General features: G+C 48.0%; 2 protein-coding genes across 2 annotated transcripts in view; both read left to right on the forward strand.

The window, feature by feature from the left end:
- The first annotated feature begins 372 nt into the window (after positions 1-372).
- On the forward strand, positions 373-15,044 carry LOC128424038 (zinc finger protein 345-like). Its single transcript, XM_053409812.1, has 6 exons — positions 373-1,468; positions 2,924-3,428; positions 3,612-3,693; positions 4,984-5,054; positions 5,774-5,900; positions 12,003-15,044. Exons 2-6 carry the CDS (start codon positions 3,015-3,017, stop codon positions 13,490-13,492), a joined length of 2,184 nt encoding a protein of 727 aa, XP_053265787.1. The 5' UTR covers positions 373-1,468; positions 2,924-3,014; the 3' UTR covers positions 13,493-15,044.
- A 3,940-nt stretch (positions 15,045-18,984) lies between these two features.
- LOC128423995 (zinc finger protein 260-like) overlaps positions 18,985-20,408 on the forward strand; it is a 46,016-nt gene continuing 44,592 nt past the window's right edge. The window contains exon 1 of the mRNA XM_053409723.1: positions 18,985-19,061. Within this exon, the coding sequence (XP_053265698.1) occupies positions 19,032-19,061 (30 nt within the window). The 5' untranslated portion in view covers positions 18,985-19,031. The remainder of the gene's footprint in view (positions 19,062-20,408) is intronic.

Below are 20,408 nucleotides of genomic sequence, written 5' to 3' on the forward strand. Positions count from 1 at the left end.
CTCCAGACTTTGACGCATGCAGCCTTTCAGGTGTCCCCAGGATCTTTGGAGGCTGAACAGAAAGCCCCGCTGAGAAGCCCTGGAGGTCTCCCCACCCAAGGAACCCAAGGCAGGAGAGGAAAGGAACCTGAGATGGGGGTGAAAGAGGCAGCCTCCCCCCATTGCTGTAGTTACTGGGAGACCCTCTCCCCATCAGCTATAGTTCCCTGAATTCCCTGCACACAGGACAGATTGTTAAAGCGCACTTGGGGAGTGGCTCCTAGCAGCTCTCAGCATCCTTAAGAAAGCACAGACCCCAGGATTCTTAGGAATCTAAAGTGGGTTGATCCTGCTTTGCAGATGCAGAGCAGGTGGGGACCTGGGAGTGTGTGTTGCCTTTTTCCTTCCTTTTTTGAATTCTGGTTTATTGGGTTTCATAAAGAAGGATCACAGGAGGAAGATAGGATACAAATAAATAGACCGAGTGTTCTCTTGTCATCTGTGCATCACAAAAACCGCACAATAAGTTTATGGGAACGTCTACAATACCTGGATCATTATTAGCGTACGAGTTCTTCGTTCATGATTGGTTTAATCGAAACCAGAAAAGGGGGAAACAGGAGAGAGCAGAGTTCACAGGTCACAGTCCACATTTCCCGGCCGAACGCCTAGCCAGGAGCCCTTGGAGTTAGTTCTGCTTAGGTCAAGTGTGAGGCAGAGTCATTTTTTCCCTCTTGCGTTACCAATAAAACAATGTAAGGTGCAGATCAACCACACTGAGCCAAATGGTGTTTCTGAGGCAGACATCCTGGATTTAGAAGGTCGTGACTCAAAATTCGGCTGGCCTGCGTGTCTTTGGTATGGGAAGGCAAAAATTTATAAAAGTTTTATTAACTATATCCTTAGGAAGAATTGGTATAGAGTTAGGGAGAAATATAAAAATCTGCTGGAAAGGAAAACACCTTTATGGCTCTCTCCTATTGAGGCTATTACAATAAAGGGAGTTAATATGGACAGACAATGGCAACTTAGAGGGAATTGCTGTATTTTACAGAGGGGGAACCTAAACTGAAATCAATGGAAAGTGTAGGGAGCCATGTGACAGATTGGCTACAATATCATCAGTTACATGAAATGTTTAGAACAGACAGGGAAAAATGTTTTTTGGACCAAAGCTCACACTTTGAAAAAGAACTTTTACAAAATGAAGAAGAACTCTTATCTAAAATGTACAATCTGTTATTAGACGGGGAAACAAAAGACGAGCTTGTTAAAGCTTCCATGACACACTGGGCAATAGATATAGGACATAATATAGATTTGAATCTCTGGGGGAAACTATGGAAGAGTGATTTGAAGTTCACAGCATGTTATTCCTTGAAAGAAAACTACCTGAAAATGATTCACAGATGGAATCTAACTCTGCGTAGACTTGCTAAGATGTACAAGACTGAATCAGCTAAGTGATGGAGATCTAATGAGGCTGAGGGTACGTTCCATCATATGTGGTGGTCTTGTAAAAAAGTAAAAGAGTATTGGGAAATAATTTATAATGAATTGAAAAAAATGTTTCGGGTTTTTTTTTTTTGGGCAAAGTACTTTTAGAGTCTTTTTGTTAGGGATAATTCAGATGGAAAATCCCAGGTGTCACAAAAGGTTATTTATGTATGCTACTTTTGCCACCCGTGTTTCATTAGCCCCAAAATGGAAAATTAGTGACGTCCCAACCAAAGAAGAATGGCAACTCAAGTTGACAGAATATGCCCACTTATATTTGCAGACTTATAGAATAAGAGAACAAGAAGAATATACATTTAGAGAAGACCGGAATATATGGGGGGGGGGAATGTGTAAACTTGAAAACGCTGGCAGCATTAAGATAAATTCAACAGTGTAAATAAGTTCTGATGAATGTAATAATGAAATACTGAATGGTTTAGTTTATATAAGATATGTGGGGATTTATGTTTTGCAAATTGAACCATGGAAGGAGAAGAAGGGAAGGCACTGATATTTTAAGGTTGTTCAAATGAATATTCTAATATGTAAAATAGAAAAACAATAAACATTATATAATTTCCCTCTCTCTCTCACGATGCTGTAATGTTTGTGCGCTTTGTTCTGCCAAAATCTCAGAGGGAGAACATTTCCAATTCCAACAGGCTCTTCCACTTTCTTGAGATTCTGTTTGTATCTTGAAGCTCCCCCCCCCCTTGAGGCTTTATGTTATTGTTGTAAAGCTTCTTATTATTAGTACAAGCCCCCCCCCTTTAGTCTGCCCCATTCCTGCCCTGCCCCATTTCGCCTCTTTCCACGACATTTTCGTGCTGCTTCCTGGTTCTTGACACTGAACATGTTCCTGGTTCTGTGTCCCTGGGAGGTTTGCTTGCTACTCTGCTCCATTTACTACCCAGGACAAGTTACATCAGTGGTGAAATTCCATCTTAAAAAGAGTTAAAACAAATGACAGCCACAGGAATAGGTTGGGTCCGGATTGTCTTAGGTGTCAGAGGTCTTGGTGAAGAGGGGAAGGAGCCAGACACGCCTCTGGGGAGGGAATTTCCCAATCTGGGAACTGCCCCCAGGATGCTCTGTCTTGGGCCACACCCCACTCCAAACTCTGAGGGTGTTGAAACAACCAAGAGGGTCGCCTGCCAATCTCAGTTTGACGCCATTCATTCATTGATAACACTGAAAGGAAGGCACAAGTAGGATGATTCATTTGACAGAAATCCCTTCTGTTACCTGCACATTTTGCATAGTAACTTTCCTTCTAGAAACTTACATCTTCCCTTTTTTTTGCAGGAGTCAGCTCAGAGTCTGGGATGTGGAGTCCAGTCTGTTTCCTAGCAAGACTCTTCCATTCTTTTCGGGGAACCTACCGGTATTTGTTCTCCAGACAGTGTATGAATTTTATTATGATACAATGTATTTCCTTTTGTAGAATTTGCTAGCAGCTCTCCTTAGGACAGACAGAACTTGGCAGAAGACCAAAGGATTCCTTCCAATCTCTTGGGGGATTCCTGAAAGCACAGATGGATGAGCAAGACTCACCCGGCCCTGAAGCAGGAAGAGGCCATATCATCCAAACTGGGAGCAGTGGGGGATGCTGGGAAAACACTGTGCAGAAGATCCTGGGAGAGGAGGACACTCTCTGTTCAGATGTGCAGAGCCAGCAGTTCAGGCAGTTGTGCCACCAGGAGACTGATGGACCCCGAGAGGTTTGTGGTCGATTCTCCCACTTTGACCATCAGTGGCTGAAGCCAGAAAGGCTTACGAAAGCTGAGATGCTGGACCTGGTGATCTTGGAGCAGTTCCTGGCTGTCCTTCCACCGGAGATAGAGATCTGGGTGAGGGAATGTGGAGCGGAGACCAGTTCCCAGGCGGTGGCCCTGGCCGAAGGTTTCCTCCTGAGTCAGGCAGAGGAGAGGAAGCAGGCAGAGCAGCAGGTGAGAGAAACTTTCCTCTGGATAATCCTAAGGGGGTCTGAACTGGAGGGAGAGTACCCCCTAATTTTCTAATAATGGCGTATCCTTTTTTTGGAAAGCATTCAAGGAAGTTTAGGGTTAGGGTTTACATCTGCCTTTTTTCTAATTCTCCCCATTCTCTGTTTTTAAACCTTCCTCTTTCAGGGAAAGGATCCGTTTGCAGAAATGGCCTTAGATTCTTCTGAGGTAGAGTGGACTCTGTTGGACACCAGAGAGAGGCCTCTGGGTAAGGAGGAATATGTCTGGAGGCGGTTGGAGGATGGATGGTGGCTAACGGATTAAGGTTGAATCCTGACAAGATAGAAGTACTGTTTTGGGGGGACGGGGTGGGCAGGTGTGGTCCTGAATGGGGTTACTGTGCCTCTGAAGGACCAGGTGCGCAGCCTGGGAGTCATTTCGGATTCACAGCTGTCCATGGAGACGGAGGTCCATTCTGTGTCCCGGGCAGCTGTCTGCCAGCTCCATCTGGTACACAGGATGAGACCCTCTGCAGACTGACTCTCCAGAGTAGAAGAGAAGAAGAAGGGTTTGGATTTGATATCCCGCTTTATCATGACCCGAAGGAGTCTCAAAGCGGCTAAAATTCTCCTTTCCCTTCCTCCCCCACAACAAACACTCTGTGAGGTGAGTAGGGCTGAGAGACTTCAGAGAAGCGTGACTGGCCCAAGGTCACCCAGCAGCTGCATGTGGAGGAGCGGAGACGCGAACCCGGTTCCCCAGATTACGAGACTACCGCTCTTAACCACTACACCACACTGGCTCCACACCACATACAGAGTGGTGCATGCTCTGGTTATCTCTTGCTTGGACTACTGCCTTGCGCTCTACGTGGGGCTACCTTTGAAGGTGACCCGGAAACTACAATTACTCCAGAATGCAGCAGCTAGACTGGTGACAGGGAGTGGCTGCCAAGACCATATAACACTGGTCCTGAGACCTTCATTGGCTCCCAGTACATTTCCGCGCACAATTCAAAGTGTTGGTGCTGACCTTTAAAGCCCTAAACGGCCTCAAAGGCCCAGTATACCCGAGGGAGCGTCTCCATCCCCATCGTTCTGCCCAGACACTGAGGTCCAGCTCTGAGGGCCTTCTGGCAGTTCCCACCCTGCAAGCAGTGAAGCTACAGGGAACCAGGCAGAGGGCCTTCTCGGTAGTGGCATCCGCTCTGTGTAACACCCTCCCTTTAGATGTCAAGCAGATAACGAACTATACAGCTTTTAGAAGACATCTGAAGGCAGCCTTGTATCAGGAAGTTTTTAATGTTTGATGCTTTATTATGTTTTAAATATACTGTAAGCCACCCAGAGTGACTGGGGAAACCCAGTCAGATGGGCAGGGTATAAATAATACTACTAATATTATTGTTATTGTTATTATTATTATGTATTTTTACACAGCTTAAATATGAAATGGCTACAAACAGCCCAATGCATGCAGCAGGTGAGGCTTTTTCTATGGCCAAGCTGTAGTTAGAGATGCCCTGCTTCACTCATGGCTTCCTACTTACCTCTGTCAGGTGACACAAGGATGCTGGCAAGACTTCCTCATCCTGGCGGAGGGGAAGCAGCAGCTCTGGAACCAGACCAGGTAGGGAGAAGGATTGTTTGGGGGGAAGAGGCCGAGAGAGGGGGCAGCCAGGGTTCTCTGGGCCTCAACGAATCGCTTTCGCTCATCTCTTGACTTCTGTCAAAACTGCCCTTAACAAAGGCTTAAAATGCCATTCCAGGAGGTTTATGTGCTGAGAATGATGAACAACCACCTCACGTTCACTAGCTTTCTGAATGTTGCTAGTATTATTCATCAGTAGCTTCAGTTTTATTTATATCATTTAATGCTAAAAAAGCTTCTAAGCAGTTGACAAACCATACGAAACAGTGGCCAGGATTCACCTAAGCAGCCTCATCGGTTACACAATGGAGCTTCCTCACCCCCCCCTGCTTTCCTCTGTGCCCACATGTGCCCTTTGAAGTTGGTTTTAGGGCATTGGGAAGGTTCTCCCCCACCCAGAAAAGGGCACAGGGAGAGCAAAGAGGAGACCCCTCCATTTGGCAAACTTGCACAGACAGAATGCTTTGAGGAACACCATGTGGAGTTCTACACATTTACCCCAAGTTTAATACCCTTCGTTAAAATATACAATAAGAGAATTCCATTAAGACGTTCAAATAAGCATCCATAGTTAAAATGTACAGCAAAACAATCCCATTAAAACTACATATCAGTTAACAGGCAGAAAACAGCAGAACGACATGTGGAAGATAATCTTCATGCTGTCTGACAGCAAGACTTTTCTCTTCTTCTTTTAGGGCCTAGTATGCTTTGAAGATATAGCTGTTTATTTCACAGACGAGGAGTGGGCCTTGCTGGATCCTGACCAGAGAGCTCTGCATAATGAAGTCATGGAGGAGAATCGTGGGATCCTGGACTCTCTCAGTAAGACTGCCCATTTGATCATAATATCTGTTTTGAAATGCGATACAGTCATACCTCGGGTTACAGCCACTTCAGGTTGCATTTTTTTGGGTTACGGAGCGCTGAAACGTGGAAGTACCAGAATGGGTTATGTCAGGGAACTGCCATCTGAGACTAAGGAGGTGAAAGGGCTCATGGAGGGGGAGAGAGACCATTCAGCGGAGGAGGGGACCAGCAGGGGGAGAAGTGGAGTTCCAAGGGAAAGTGAGTCGGAGGGAGGGCTCAGAGACACTTCAAGCGGGAGCAGCGGGGAGATTTCAGGACCTCCTGTAGGGACACCCACTCCTCGGCGGAAACTGTCACGCCGAGAGTCCAGAAGACGCGTTTCCGTTAAGGAGCTTTTATGCTGGAAGAAGTTCCGTAAACGCCCACTGTCCGATTCAACGAGCGATTGATGGAGTCATGTTAAAGGAGCTTCATCACAGACAGAGGTTTGGGGACTTAGCCAAACTCTGAGGGATTAGGATTTTACGCACAAGCAGCTCATCATCCCATCACAGCAATCGGACAGTCCCTGAAAGCAGCTTGTGCAGAGAGGCATCATGAGTAACCCAGCCGGAGCCGGAGGAGCAGCAGGAGCTGGAGAGGGTCCAAGCCTGGAAGAAAGGTACAGAGTGTTGGAACTCCAGCTAGCAATGCAAACGGCGAGGCTAGAAGAAAGGAGGGCGCAGGATGCAGAAAAGGCAAGAGGCGCTACACTAGCAAGAAAGATGCCAGGAATGGTGCAGAAGTTTGGGGGGGACCCCAGGAACTACCAAGCCTTTAGGACAGAGATGCAGTATGCTCTTGAACTGCAGTTTAATGACTTTCCCGACGAGGCATCGAGAGTGGCGTTTGTGATTGGCCATCTCGAAGGAGGGGCGAGAGATTGGGTCAGACCCCTGATGGCAGGGAAGAGTGACATGCTGAAGGACGCGAGGAAGTTTTTTCGCGCCATGGATTTGATGTTTTCCAGCGAGATTGAACAGGGGCTGGTGCGCAGACAATTGATGGCGTGCAAACAGGGGAGCCGATCGGTTCGTGAGTACTGGACTGAGTTTACAATGTTGATACATAGATTGGGGTGGGACCTTTCGGCGGAACCCATTCAAATGCTCTTTGAAGAGGGGCTTTCTTCGGCGGTGAAAGATGAACTTTCCCGGGCGCCCAGGGCGGAGTCTATGGACCAGCTGACCAAATCAGCGCTGACCATTGGAGCACGCCAGGAGGCAAGAGCCTTGGAGAAGCGGGAGGGGAAAGGAGAGCGTTGGAGGGATTTCCGCATTCCAGAGATTCCAGAACCAAGTTTCCCGCCAGGAGAGCCGATGGAAGTTGGAACAGCGCGCGCGCGCGCAGTTTCAAATCCCAGTGAAGGGAGGAAGAAGGAGGGAAAGAGCGCCAAGAAATGTTATCTCTGCCAGCAGCCAGGTCACTTTGCCAGAGTCTGCCCGCAAAGAAAGGAATGGCAAGGGATGGCGGGAGCTGTTGGGGGGAAGGAGGAGGAAGTCCAGGAGCCAGTAAAAGCCAACGCCTGTCTGCCTCTGTCAGGGCACTGCAGACAGGCCAAGGAGCAGTAAAAGTGCCCACTCCGGAACCTCCAAGACCAGCCCTAGTAATAGAGGTGTTGCTAGAGCTGGCAAACGGATACCCACTAAAGACTAAGGCGCTGCTGGACTCAGGCAGCTCCTGTAATTTTATGAGCAAGGAGTTTGCAGCTGAACACCAGATACAGACACTCCCTTTAAGCAACCCCCTGCAGGTCACCACGATCGATGGGAGGGAGCTGCTGGGAGGAGAAGTCAGCCTACAAACCGTCCCAATGGTTATGAGGGTGGCCAGGCACACTGAGAGGATAGCGTTCAATGTAGCCACCCTGGGAGGGGCTCCAGTCATTTTGGGAATGAGCTGGCTAGCGTTGCATGACCCGCTAGTGGGCTGGCATCAGAGAGTGGTCTCCTTTGGGTCAGCACATTGTCTGGAACACTGCAGAGAGGGAAAGGTGCCAGAAGGGGCAAAAGCCTCTCTAGCAGGGACGGAAGTGGCGGACAAAGGGAAGGTGCCCAAACAATACGCTGACCTGAGCAAGGTCTTCAGTGAAAGGGAAGCAGATAAATTACCACCGCACAGAGACTTTGACTGCCAAATTAATCTGGTCCCTGGGGCCCAGCTCCCCGTGGGCAAGCTGTACGCCATGTCAGACAGGGAAATGCAGGAGTTAAGGGAGTTTATTGATAAAAACCTGAAGAGGGGCTTCATCAGAGAGTCCAGAGCGGTGGGGGGGAGCCCAGTGTTTTTTGTGGACAAAAAAACCACGGATAAACCGAGATTGGTCGTGGACTACCGGGCCCTAAATGCCGTGTCAGAACCAGTGACTTTCCCCATGCCCAGGATTGATGACATTTTGACCAGGGTGAGGAAGGGAAAGATATTCACGAAACTGGACCTGAGAGGAGCATACAACCTGATACGAATAAAGAAGGGGGATGAATGGAAAACCACCATGTTCACCCCTTTGGGGGCGTTTGAATATCTCGTTATGCCATTCGGATTACAATCAGGCTCCGCCTGTTTTCAATCGCTCATGAACCACGTACTGGGACCTTTGCTCTACAAGAATTGCGTGGCCTTCCTCGATGACGTGCTGATATATTCAGAGAATGAGGAGCAGCATGTAAAGGATGTCAGGGAAGTGCTGAGCCAGCTGCAAGCAAACCAGTTGTGGGTGAAATTGGAGAAGTGTCAGTTCCACACCAAAGAGGTGGAATTCCTGGGGTACCGCTTATCAGACAAGGGATTAGCCATGGATCCAGGCAAGGTCCAGGCGGTGCTGGAATGGAAGACACCGAAAACGAAAAAAGATGTGCAAAGGTTCTTAGGGTTTGAGAACTTTTACCGTAAATTCATCAAGAACTTTGCCCACTTAACGGCTCCCATCACGGACTGTCTAAGCAGCAAGAAGAAATTCGTTTGGACGGCGGAGGCGGAGCATGCTTTTGAGGAATTGAAAAGGGCATTCGCTTCGGAAGAACAGCTCCTGCATGTGGATTTACAAAAACCCATGAGAGTGGAAACTGATGCCTCAGACCGGGCGGTGGGGGCGGTGCTGCTTCAGCCAGGGAGCAATAAGTCGGAATGGAGACCGTGTGCCTTCTTTTCGCGTAAGCTGAACAAATCCGAGAGGAACTACACGGTATATGACCGAGAACTACTCGCCATTCACGAAGCGTTCCGGAGATGGAGACACTTACTAATTGGCGCACAACATAAGGTGCAAGTGTGTACGGACCACAAGAATTTGGAGTATTGGAGAACGGCACGGGTGCTCAACCAACGACAAGTGAGATGGGCCCAGGAGTTCTCCAAATTCCATTTTGAAATTTGCTATGTGCCAGGTCCAGAAAACATCAGAGCGGACGCTCTCTCTCGCAAACCTGAATATTTGGAGGGGGAGGGAGCGCCGGAAGAGAGACATATTATCCCAGAGGACCACTGGGTGTGTGGTGCGGCCTGGGTGGGGCAAAGAGAACTGGTAGAGGGAACGGTAAATGATGAGTACGCCCAGGACAAGCTCAGAGGTCTAAGGAGAGAGGGAGAAGACCCCGGGGGTTTTGAAGAAAGAAACGGGGCATTGTATTACAGAGGGGCGCTATATATACCCGAAGGGGAATTGAGGGGGAGAGTACTCAAACAGCTGCACGACAATCCCACAGCGGGGCATTTTGGGCAACACAAGACCATGTGGTTGGTGACCAGGGAGTTTTGGTGGCCCAAGGTGAGGGAGGATGTACGGGAGTATGTGAGAAGGTGTGACCAATGCCAGAGAGCCAAAGGAGAAAGGCGGGCACCAGCGGGGTTATTAGAACCGTTACCCACACCAGAACGACCGTGGGAGGCGGTGTCGATAGATTTTATGACTGATCTGCCCAAATCCCAGGGGAAAACCGCCATACTAGTCGTAGTAGACCTGTTAACTAAGATGGGTCACTTTGTAGCTTGCTCACATGCAGTCACGGCGGAAGAAACAGCGAAATTGTTTGTAGAACATATTTTCAGACTGCATGGCGCCCCCTTGAGGGTGGTTTCCGACAGAGGGAAACAGTTCACGTCCAGATTCTGGAGGAAACTTATGAGCTTATTGCACGTAGAGGTCAACTTTTCGACTGCCAGGCACCCTGAGACCAATGGGCAGGCGGAGAGAGCAAACGGTATTCTCCAACAATACCTGAGGTGTTATGTCAATGACAGAGAGAACGATTGGGTCGAAAAGTTGGCACTAGCGGAATTTGCTTACAATAATGCTGAGAATGTGTCCACCGGGATGAGCCCCTTTTTGGCTAATTATGGGTGCCACCCCAGGGCGTTTCCAGGGGAAGGAGGGGAAAGATGGAGTGTTCCGGCCGCGGAACTTTTTGTAGAAGAAATGGAAGCGATCCATCGTCAACTCCAACTCAACTTAGAAAGGGCCAAGGAAGAATATAAGAGGCAGGCAGACAAGAGCAGAAGGGAAGGTGAAACAATTAGGGTGGGGAGTCGGGTCTGGCTATCAACCCAAGGGTTGCCGTTCAAGGGGGGTTGCAAGAAATTGAGACCCAAAAGATTGGGACCATTTGAGGTCATCCAACAGGTCAACCCAGTGGCGTTCAGACTCCGGTTACCGAACCACATGAAACTGCACCCAGTATTCCACAGGTCATTACTGTCACCATACAGGGGGGAAGGTGAAGGGGTATCCACACGGGGGCCAGCCATAGAAGAAAGGGAAAGCCGCAACCATGTGGCGGAAATCATCGACTCCAGGTGGAAGGGTAATCAGGTGGAGTATTTGGTCGCGTGGGAAGGGGAACCGGAGTCGGAAAACACCTGGGTGAAGGCAGAGGAGGTCCGTGACGAGATCTTGATCGAAACGTTCCACCAAAGGTTCCCCAGGAAACCTCAGCCAGTAGCGAGGTTTCGGAGGGAGTACTTTGGCACCACCGACGATGAGGAGGAACTGGAGGGATTCAGGGAATCGGAGTTGGAAGGAGGAACAGACTCCGATGAGGAGGAGTACTTGGAAACCGGAGACAGCAAAAGGTGGAGGGAAGTGTTCGAAACTTCGGAAGATGAGGGAGGTTCCTTCAGGGGTTTTGCTCCCTCGCCTCCCGCAGAGGAGGGGAGGGAAGGGGGTGAAGGGGGCCCTGGAGGGGAGGTGGATGTCAGGGAACTGCCATCTGAGACTAAGGAGGTGAAAGGGCTCATGGAGGGGGAGAGAGACCATTCAGCGGAGGAGGGGACCAGCAGGGGGAGAAGTGGAGTTCCAAGGGAAAGTGAGTCGGAGGGAGGGCTCAGAGACACTTCAAGCGGGAGCAGCGGGGAGATTTCAGGACCTCCTGTAGGGACACCCACTCCTCGGCGGAAACTGTCACGCCGAGAGTCCAGAAGACGCGTTTCCGTTAAGGAGCTTTTATGCTGGAAGAAGTTCCGTAAACGCCCACTGTCCGATTCAACGAGCGATTGATGGAGTCATGTTAAAGGAGCTTCATCACAGACAGAGGTTTGGGGACTTAGCCAAACTCTGAGGGATTAGGATTTTACGCACAAGCAGCTCATCATCCCATCACAGGTTACTTCCGGGTTTTGGAGGTTGCGCATGCGCAGAAGCGCCAAATCTCAACTCGCGCGGATCACGTTCACAACCCGAGCCTCCACTGTACATATCTTTATGTGATTCTGACACCCCCACAGCTACCCTTGAATTATCTGTCTTCTTGAACTCTAAATAGGCTGGCCTGAACTGCCCTGCGCTTTTAAATGTAGGCTTCAAAGTTGTTAGGGAACTTGAAGTAGATTCTGTCACATTTTTTGTTTTGGTTTATGCTTCCCACATTTTTGGTTGACCAACGAGATTACTGACATTAGAAATAGCACAAATTATATGACTGAGCCAAGCAAAATCAATAAATATGTATTGCCAGTCAACAGCAGTGAACCCTGGGGTAAGACCTTCAGTTCTTCCTCTATCACAAGCCTTCATGAGCATTGTTCAATAGTTTGGGACTGCATTTTTTCCTGAGAATATCTAATCAATTTCTCCCTTTGTTGCAGGTGGTGATGAATTGCTAATTAAAAACGAGGAAGAGCATGACGAAATCCAAATAGTGGAAAATCCATATATATATTCAGATTGCTGGGAGAGCCTCTTTCAGAGCTCCCACTCCACTTCCCTTCAAAACATTCCCATTGGGAATAAGCCATATCAGTGCTTGGAATGTGGAAAAAGTTTTGGGCAGCGTGCGCATCTCAAGGGCCACCAGATTATTCATACTGGGGAGAAACCATATCAGTGCTTGGAATGCGGAAAGCGTTTCAGTCGGAGCACCCATCTCACTTCCCACCAAAGATTTCATACAGGAGAGAAACCGTTTCAGTGCTTGCAATGTGGGAAAAGGTTCAGTCAGAGTGCCAATCTAACTTCCCACCTAAGATTTCATACCGGGGAGAAACCCTTTCAGTGCATGGAATGTGGAAAGAAGTTCAGTCGGACAGCCAATCTCATTTCCCATCAAAGAATCCATACAGGGGAGAAACCCTATGAGTGCTTGGAATGTGGGAAGAGCTTCAATGCGAGTTCCAGTCTCACGGTCCATCAAAGAATCCATACAGGGGAGAAACCATATCAGTGCTTGGAATGTGGAAAGTGCTTCAGTCACAGGCCTGGTCTCACGGTCCATCAAAGTATTCATACTGGGGAGAAACCTTATCTCTGCTCAGAATGTGGAAAGAGCTTCAGTAAGAGAGCCCATCTCACATCCCATGAAAGAATTCATACTGGGGAGAAACCGTATCTCTGCTCAGAATGTGGGAAAAGTTTCAGTCAGAGTTCCCATCTCAAGGGCCATCAAAGAATTCATACAGGGGAGAAACTCTATCAGTGCTTGGATTGTGGGAAGAGCTTCAGTCATAGTGCCAAACTCTCTTCCCACAAAATATTTCATATTGGGGAGAAACCATTTCAGTGTTTGGAATATGGAAAGAGCTTCATTGCGGGTTCTAATCTTAAGGGAGACCACAACCAAATCCACGCAGTGAAGAAGCCATATCAATATTTGGAGAGTTCAGAGATGTTCGATCAGAAGGAAAGTCTCTCTTCAAATCAAAGAATTCACAGCAGGGAGAAACCCTATCAGTGCTTGGAATGTGGAAAGAGCTTCACCCAAAAATTAAGCCTCATTTCCCATCAAATTATTCACACAGGGGAGGTACCATATCAGTGTCTGGAATGTGGAAAGAGCTTTAATACAATCACAAACTTCCGTCGACATAAATATATTCACAGTGAGGTAAAACCGTTTCAGTGTTTGGAATGTGGAAAGGGCTTCGGTCGGAAAGAAAGTCTCACTTCCCATCAAAGAATTCACACAGGGGAGAAACCCTATCAGTGCTTGAAATGTGGGAAAAGATTCAGTCAGAGTGCCCATCTCACTTCCCATGAAAGAACTCATACAGGGGAGAAACCCTATCAGTGCTTGAAATGCGGAAAGAGGTTCAGTCAGAGAACCCATCTCATTTCCCATCAAAGAACTCACATCGGGTAAAATCAAAGGATTGTAGAGTTGGAAGGGACCCAGTGCCATCTGGTCCAATTCACCTCTTACCGTCAGAACGTTTTCCCTCATTTTGAGTTGGAATCTGCTTTCTTGTAACCTGAATCCATTGGTTCATGTCCTACCCTCCAGAGCAGGAGAAAACAAGTTTGCTCCATCTTCTATGTGATAGATTTTTAGATATTTGAGGATGCCTGTCATCTCTTCTCTTTTTCAGTACATACCCAAATACCTTTACTGTTCCTCATCAGGCTTGGTTTCCAGACCCTTGATCATCTTGGTCGCCCTCCTCAGAACACATTCCAACTTGTCAATCTCCTTCTTTAATTGTGGTGCCCAGAACTGAACAAAGGATTCCAGTTGTGGTCTGAGGAAGGCAGAATAGATTGGTCCTATTACTTCCCTTGATCGGGACACTAGACTTCTGTTGATGCAGCCTGGAATAGCATTAAGTGAATTTGCTGCTGGATCACTTTGTTGTCTCATGTTCAGCTTGTGGCAAGCCAGGATAGCCCACCTTATATTTGTGCAACTGGTTCTTCTTGCCTAGCTGCAGAACCTGATATTTGTCCTATTTAAAATCCATTTATTCAGCTTCATGGCCAAATTGGGATTTGAACCCAAGTCTCCCAGGGTTCCTGAAACCATTATCACTATACCTAATCACTTGCTCTCTAGTAACACTCTTGGAAAACGTGCATGCTTGTGCATCTCCTTAATGTTTGTGTGCAGTGTTCTGGTGTTTTGTATTTAAAGTTGTATACACCTGTATCAAAGTAATTAATGTAATAGTGGCAAGTAAGTAGAATGGTGGTTTTAAGGAAATTTTAGCCAGGGAGTGGGAGGGAGGGTTAGGAATGCTAAAGTCAGAGATTATTGGCTCCAAGTTTGAAAGCACCAAACTGAGCAGTTTTCACATAAATCACAACAAGATCTAAGATAAAGATTCAGTTTGGAAACTTCAGCTGGTGCAGAATTCAGCAGCCACGTTGCTCACCAGAGCAAGACAGTTTGAGCCTATTACACCGATCCTGGTCCGACTGCACTGGCTACCAATTAGTTTCCGGGCCCAATTCAAAGTGTTAGTTTTGACCTATAAAGCCTTAAATGGCTCAGGACCGTAATACCTCAAGGACTGTCTTTTTCCATATGAACCCACCCGGACCCTGAGATCATCTTCTGAGTCCCTCCTTCGTGTGCCTCCTCCTTGAGAGGTCCGGAGGGTGGCAACACAAGAATGGGGCCTTCTCTGCAGTGGCTCCCTGTCTGTGGAATGCTCTCCTCAGGGAAGTTCGCCTGGCACCTTCATTATACACCTTTAGGTGCCAGGCAAAAGCGGTCATTTTTAACCAAGGCCTTTGGTTAACATCCAATAGCCTTTTAAAATGTAGCTCTTTTGGGGGGGAGTATTATTAGATTATTGCTTTTATTTTTATTTTATATACTGTGATCTTTTTATGTGAACCGCCCTGAGACTTCTGGGTATAGGGCGGTATATAAATACAATAAATAGTAAAATAATAAAGATAATAAAGATACAAAAAACTCGACAGTGACAACCCCTCACCCAAAAAGCCCCTAAGCCCAAGAGACTGTTCAACAGGCTCAGCCATTGCAGCTGCAGTCAGTCCATCAGTCCTCCCAGGCCAGGTGGGAAAAGGCCTGCAAGGCAGGGAGCAGCTCTCCTGAGATGGTCTATAGTCGCTTCAGTAGAGACAGGTGGAGGATGAAAGTAGTGGTTGTTTTGAAGCAGTGTTACATTGGGTAGATTAGCAGTAAAGGAACAGCCTTATAATACCCCTTGTTAGGGATGCGGGTGGCGCTGTGGTCTAAACCACTAAGCCTAGGACTTGCTCGGTCCCTGCTCCTGCCAACCTAGCAGTTTGAAAGCACGTCCAAGTGCAAATAGATAAATAGGTACCACTCCGGCAGGAAGGTAAACGGCGTTTCCGTGCGCTGCTCTGGTTCGCCAGAAGCGGCTTAGTCATGCTGGCCACATGACCTGGAAGCTGTACGCCTTCTCCCTTGGCCAATAAAACGAGATGAGCTCTGCAACCCCAGAGTCGGCCACAACTGTCAGGGGTCCCTTTACCTTTACTCCTTGTTACAGTTGGGGGAAGAGGTGGGGTGTTCATGATTTGTTTCCTGTTCTTGTTTTTATCATCATGCACTTGGTGTTTTTATATTGTATATTTATGTTGTGTATCGCCCTGAAATGTAATAAAATAAATAAATAAATAAACTATTAGAAAAAAAGAAACAGGAACGTTTGAAAGCATGCATTTATGTACACAAAGTTACCTGGGAACCCTTGTTATCTATCTATCTATCTATCTATCTATCTATCTATGAGTTGCATTCCACTGCACACCTCCTCCTTTGCTATGTTAGGGGTGAAGTGTTCAGATAAGAGTTCTCTGTGATGACAGACAGACTAAAGGGGGTGTTTGGTGAAAAACCCAGTAAAGACTCAGGCCAAAGCTGTGCACCTTGGCTCAAGTGGGAAGGGGGCACAGGCATGGGGGGGGGCAGTGTCGGAGCAAATCTCAACAGGGAGAATCACCAATTCATGGAACAAACCCCATGAATTACTGTTTTGGACACACCAAGTGGAATGGAAGAAGCTGAAATCGAAGGAGTGGTATTTCTAAATTAGCATGATACATCACGGCCTACAGGAATGGGTTCGGAAGCTATGGAATTGGATACGAATTAATGAATATTCAACAAAAAATAAAAGGGCTAAAACTATTTTGAAGTATGAAGATACGTTACTCTTAAGGGGCTTCAAGTATCCAAGAAATCACATTGTGGACTCATGTTCAGCTTGTGGTCTGCTAAGACCCCTAGATCCTTTTCACATGTACTGTTGCCAAGGCAGATTTCCCCTGTCTTATATTGGTGCAGCTGGTTCTTCCTGCCTAAGTGCAGAATCTGACATTTGTCCCTATTGAAATTCATTTATTGCATTTATGTACCACTTTTTTCTCCAAGGAGCTTGAGGTGGGGCTACATTGCTCTCCCCCTCCTCATTTAATCTGACCCTGTGAGGTAGGTTAGGCTGTGAAGCCCAGGTACATATACACATTCAAAGGAGGCTTTGTCGCAACAGACATTGGTCTTTTGCACTCACTATTGGAAGAAAAAGAACATGCAAATATTGACACTAAAATACATCGCTTAACAGTGAAGCAAAACTGGAGCTGTGGTGGTGGTGATTGTGTTAGGTGAGGCTTTTATGGACTGAACCAATTAGAACTGCACTTTGCCATTCATCCATGTTGACAGCTGCCCAGTGATGCTACTATAAAAAAGCAGATTTAATGGTTCATGACACAAGCCAAAATAAAACTAGACCTCATTAGTAACTCAAATACAGTATTGGTAGTAAAACAAATGTAACATTTCAGTTGTATATTCTACTGTATTTGTATTGACCCTTAGCTGTAGTCTAGCGTTTCTCAAACTTGGGTCTCCAGCTGTTTTCGGACTACAACTCCCATCATCCCCAGTGGATGATGGGAATTCTAGTACAAAAACAGCTGGGAAAGCCTGCTCCAGGGCTTGTTATGTGGATAATGCCCCTTTCATTGGGACGGAAGCAGCTATTAGTACTGCATCAGTAGAAACAGCCTCCATGAACAGCAAAACAGACTCTGAGAGTGCACAGAGGGAGTGCAAACAGGGGAGCCAATTCTGCTCCACACAATACACTTGCCCCACAATCAGAGATATCTGTGATAAAAGGGGGCAAACCTGCCGGATCCAATAACAGAGACAGATCTCATCCATGACAGGCCTCTATTTTGGCATGGTTGGCTCAGACCCCATCCAGGTATATTTAGAGCAGTTTAAGGCTGCAATCCAAAACTGTTATTCTACACTTGGTCCCATTGCTCAGAGGAATTGACTTCTGGGTAGAAATGCTTAGGACTGTGATGTAAACTCAACCATTGATCAAGATGCCAATAATAATGATAATAATAATAATAATTTATTTATACCCCACCCATCTGGCTGGGTTTCCCCAGCCACTCTGGGCGGCTTCCAACAAAGATTAAAAATACATTAAAATGTCACACATTAAAAACTTCCCCGAATCATCATCATGGCAAGGTACGACTTTTGCATATTGTGTGAACACCTTTGTCCTGTCTTCTTCAAGGATGACAAATCTGTTGCCCCAAAGGAGGCCTTTCCACTCTTGAAAAGCCCACTGCTGTTCTGCAAGGTGCTTTAGGTTGCAATCCCATAAACACTTAAGACCTGTTGCCCTTAGTGGGGCTTACTTCCAGGGAGACATGAATTGTACAACTAGTGTTAAGAGGAGGGCTGGATTGAGGTTTGATGCGGCCCTCAGCTCCTGAAGGTAATGGGGCCCTTTCTACGTCCAGCTGTCTTTTGCCAACAACAAATTGTTGCTGTTTTTTGTGTTGATCTGCTATATGGTCTCCAGTCAAGGACTCATTGTTAAAACCGTCTTTATGGAGGACAATCTTACTTGGCTACGAGGGATCGCCAAAGAAGACGAAGGTGTATCTGAAGCCATTGGCACATAACAATTAGGAGCCGACACAACACAAAACACTGGTGCTGGATGTAGGTTTTATTTTATTTGTTTTTTATCTTATATTTTGGAAATGTACATCCAGCTTATTTGTTCCTTTAATTTTTTGGGGGGGCCCCAAAGAGTGGGGCCCTAAGCTCTTAGGAGGCTTAACAAACCGCTTCTGCTTTAGAGCACCACCTCCTTGAGGCTGCTCTATTCTCCCCCCATCCCCAGGGTTTTACACTGAGGGGCCGCCGCCATGACACGAGAGGCAGAGCGAGGCGGAAGGCGCTCCGCGTCCCTCAGGAAAGGCGTCCCCCTGGCGGCAGAGCCCGCGCGCAAAGGTTCCGCCTCCGGCGCTTGAGAAAAAGGGGGCGGGGGGCGAGCGAGGGCCTGGCCTGGCCGGGGGCTGGACTAGATGGCCTTGCGGGGTCCCAGCTCTACTATATCTCTCTGAGTCTGGCGGTGGTGGGCTCTCCTCCCCTGGAGGTTAGTAAGCAGAGGCGGGGGGGGGCGTGCGTCTGCAGGGGATGCTCCTTGCACGAGGGGGTTGGACTAGATGACCCCTGGCGGTCCCTTCCCGAGGAGCCCGAAGAGGTTTCGCAGCCAGGTGTCTCTGGCATTTTGGATTTTAGGAAGGCGACTCCTGCTTCTTGCAGAGCCTTTTCCCTGCCAGCTGCTCCTCCTCCCGTTCCTGGCCAAGGGAGGGGGCAGCTCAGAGCCCAGCCAGGAGCCCCCCCCCCAAATGAAGCCTCTCCTCCGGGTGTGCGCAATGCACAGATCTGCTTTGGAGAGAGGAAGCGCAGAGAAGGGTGTGCTTGGTGCGCTCAGATTTGCAAGGGTTAAAAGGAGCGGAGCTGGATTCCTAGAGAGGAGAGGAAATAAAGGAGGGGGCAGGTCCCCCCCCAGAGCTAAACCCTCTCCCTCCAGCCCCCCCCCCACTTGCATAGGGAGAGGGGTGGCTTTGATCTCCCTCTGCAAATGCTGCCTCGGGGCCCCTCCTGGGATCTGGTGAGTCTCCCCTCTCTTCCCCCTGTGGTGCATTGGGGAGAAGGGGGGCTGCAGGGGGGGGCATGGGGGGGCTGTTCGGCTCATGCATGGAGGACCCACCAGATCAGGGAGCAGAGGGGCCCACTCCACGCCTTCCTCTCTGCAAAGACAAGGAGAGTTCCTCGTCTGCAACTTTGCTCCTCCGGATCCAGGGGCTGCCTGCCGCTTGGGGGGGGGGCTGGTCTTTGGGTCAGGGGAAAAGTCATGCAAATAAACCCAATTCACACTGATGCACAAGTCACATTTCTTACCAGAGGTGGTAGCCAGACATAAACATTCGGACATTAAATACACAGTGAAAATGAAAACCTGATCCGTGCAGTAAATAAATAAGGAATGTTGGAAGGTGGAGGGCAGAGAAATAAAGTGCTTCTTCCTGCGTTGCAGAGTTAAAGCTTTGGAACTCCCTCCTGCAGGAGGCAGGCAAAGTCACCAAGCTGGATGGCTTTAAAAGGAGGAGGAAGAGGCAAATTCGTAGAGGAGGATAGGGGAGCCAGGGTGGGTCTGCTCTGCCGCCCACAGTGGGCCCTTTGGCCTGATCCTGTGGAACTCATCTTCTGTTCTGATGCTGAGTTTGTCCCGATGCAATCCAGACTCCTGGCAAACCCGTGTGCGCCCATTCAGACATGCAACCATTGCTCAGATGTCCTGAGAATCTTTGGAGACTTAACAGAAAGCCCTACTGAGAACCCCTTGGGGGGTCTCACCATCCAAGGAAAGGAAGCAAAGCTCAGCTGGGGGTGAAACAGGCAGCGCCCCCCTCTTCCACCAGCCCCCTTTGCCCAAGAGACAATTATCTGAGTTCCCTGGCAAGGAGGATGGATTGTTAAACCACTCTGGGGAGGGGGGGTGTCTCCTAGCAACTGTCAGCATCCATAACTATGGCTCCCAGGTTACAGGTAGGTAGCCGTGTTGGTCTGCCGTAGTCGAAACAAAATAATAATAATAAAGTTCCTTCCAGTAGCACCTTAGAGACCAACTGAGTTTGTTCTTGGTATGAGCTTTCGTGTGCATGCACACTTCTTCAGATACACTGAAACAGACGTCACCAGACCCTTATATATAGGGAGAGGGTGGGGAGGGTTTTTACAGTATCCCAGGGATACTGTGGAGGAAGCCATAGAATCAGTTGGAAGGGGTCCTGAGGATCATCTAGTCCAACCCTCTGCAATGTCAGGAGCCCTTGTGGTTAATTAAGAGTAATAGTCATATTTCTCCCTATGTTACCAATGAAATTTAAAAAATGTTGGTCTTTGGTTGAATGTGGGAGCGGCGTTCAAAGTGAAGATAATTTCAATTTAGATCAAC

Source organism: Podarcis raffonei, chromosome 12 (assembly GCF_027172205.1).
Source record: "Podarcis raffonei isolate rPodRaf1 chromosome 12, rPodRaf1.pri, whole genome shotgun sequence".
NCBI lineage: Eukaryota > Metazoa > Chordata > Lepidosauria > Squamata > Lacertidae > Podarcis > Podarcis raffonei.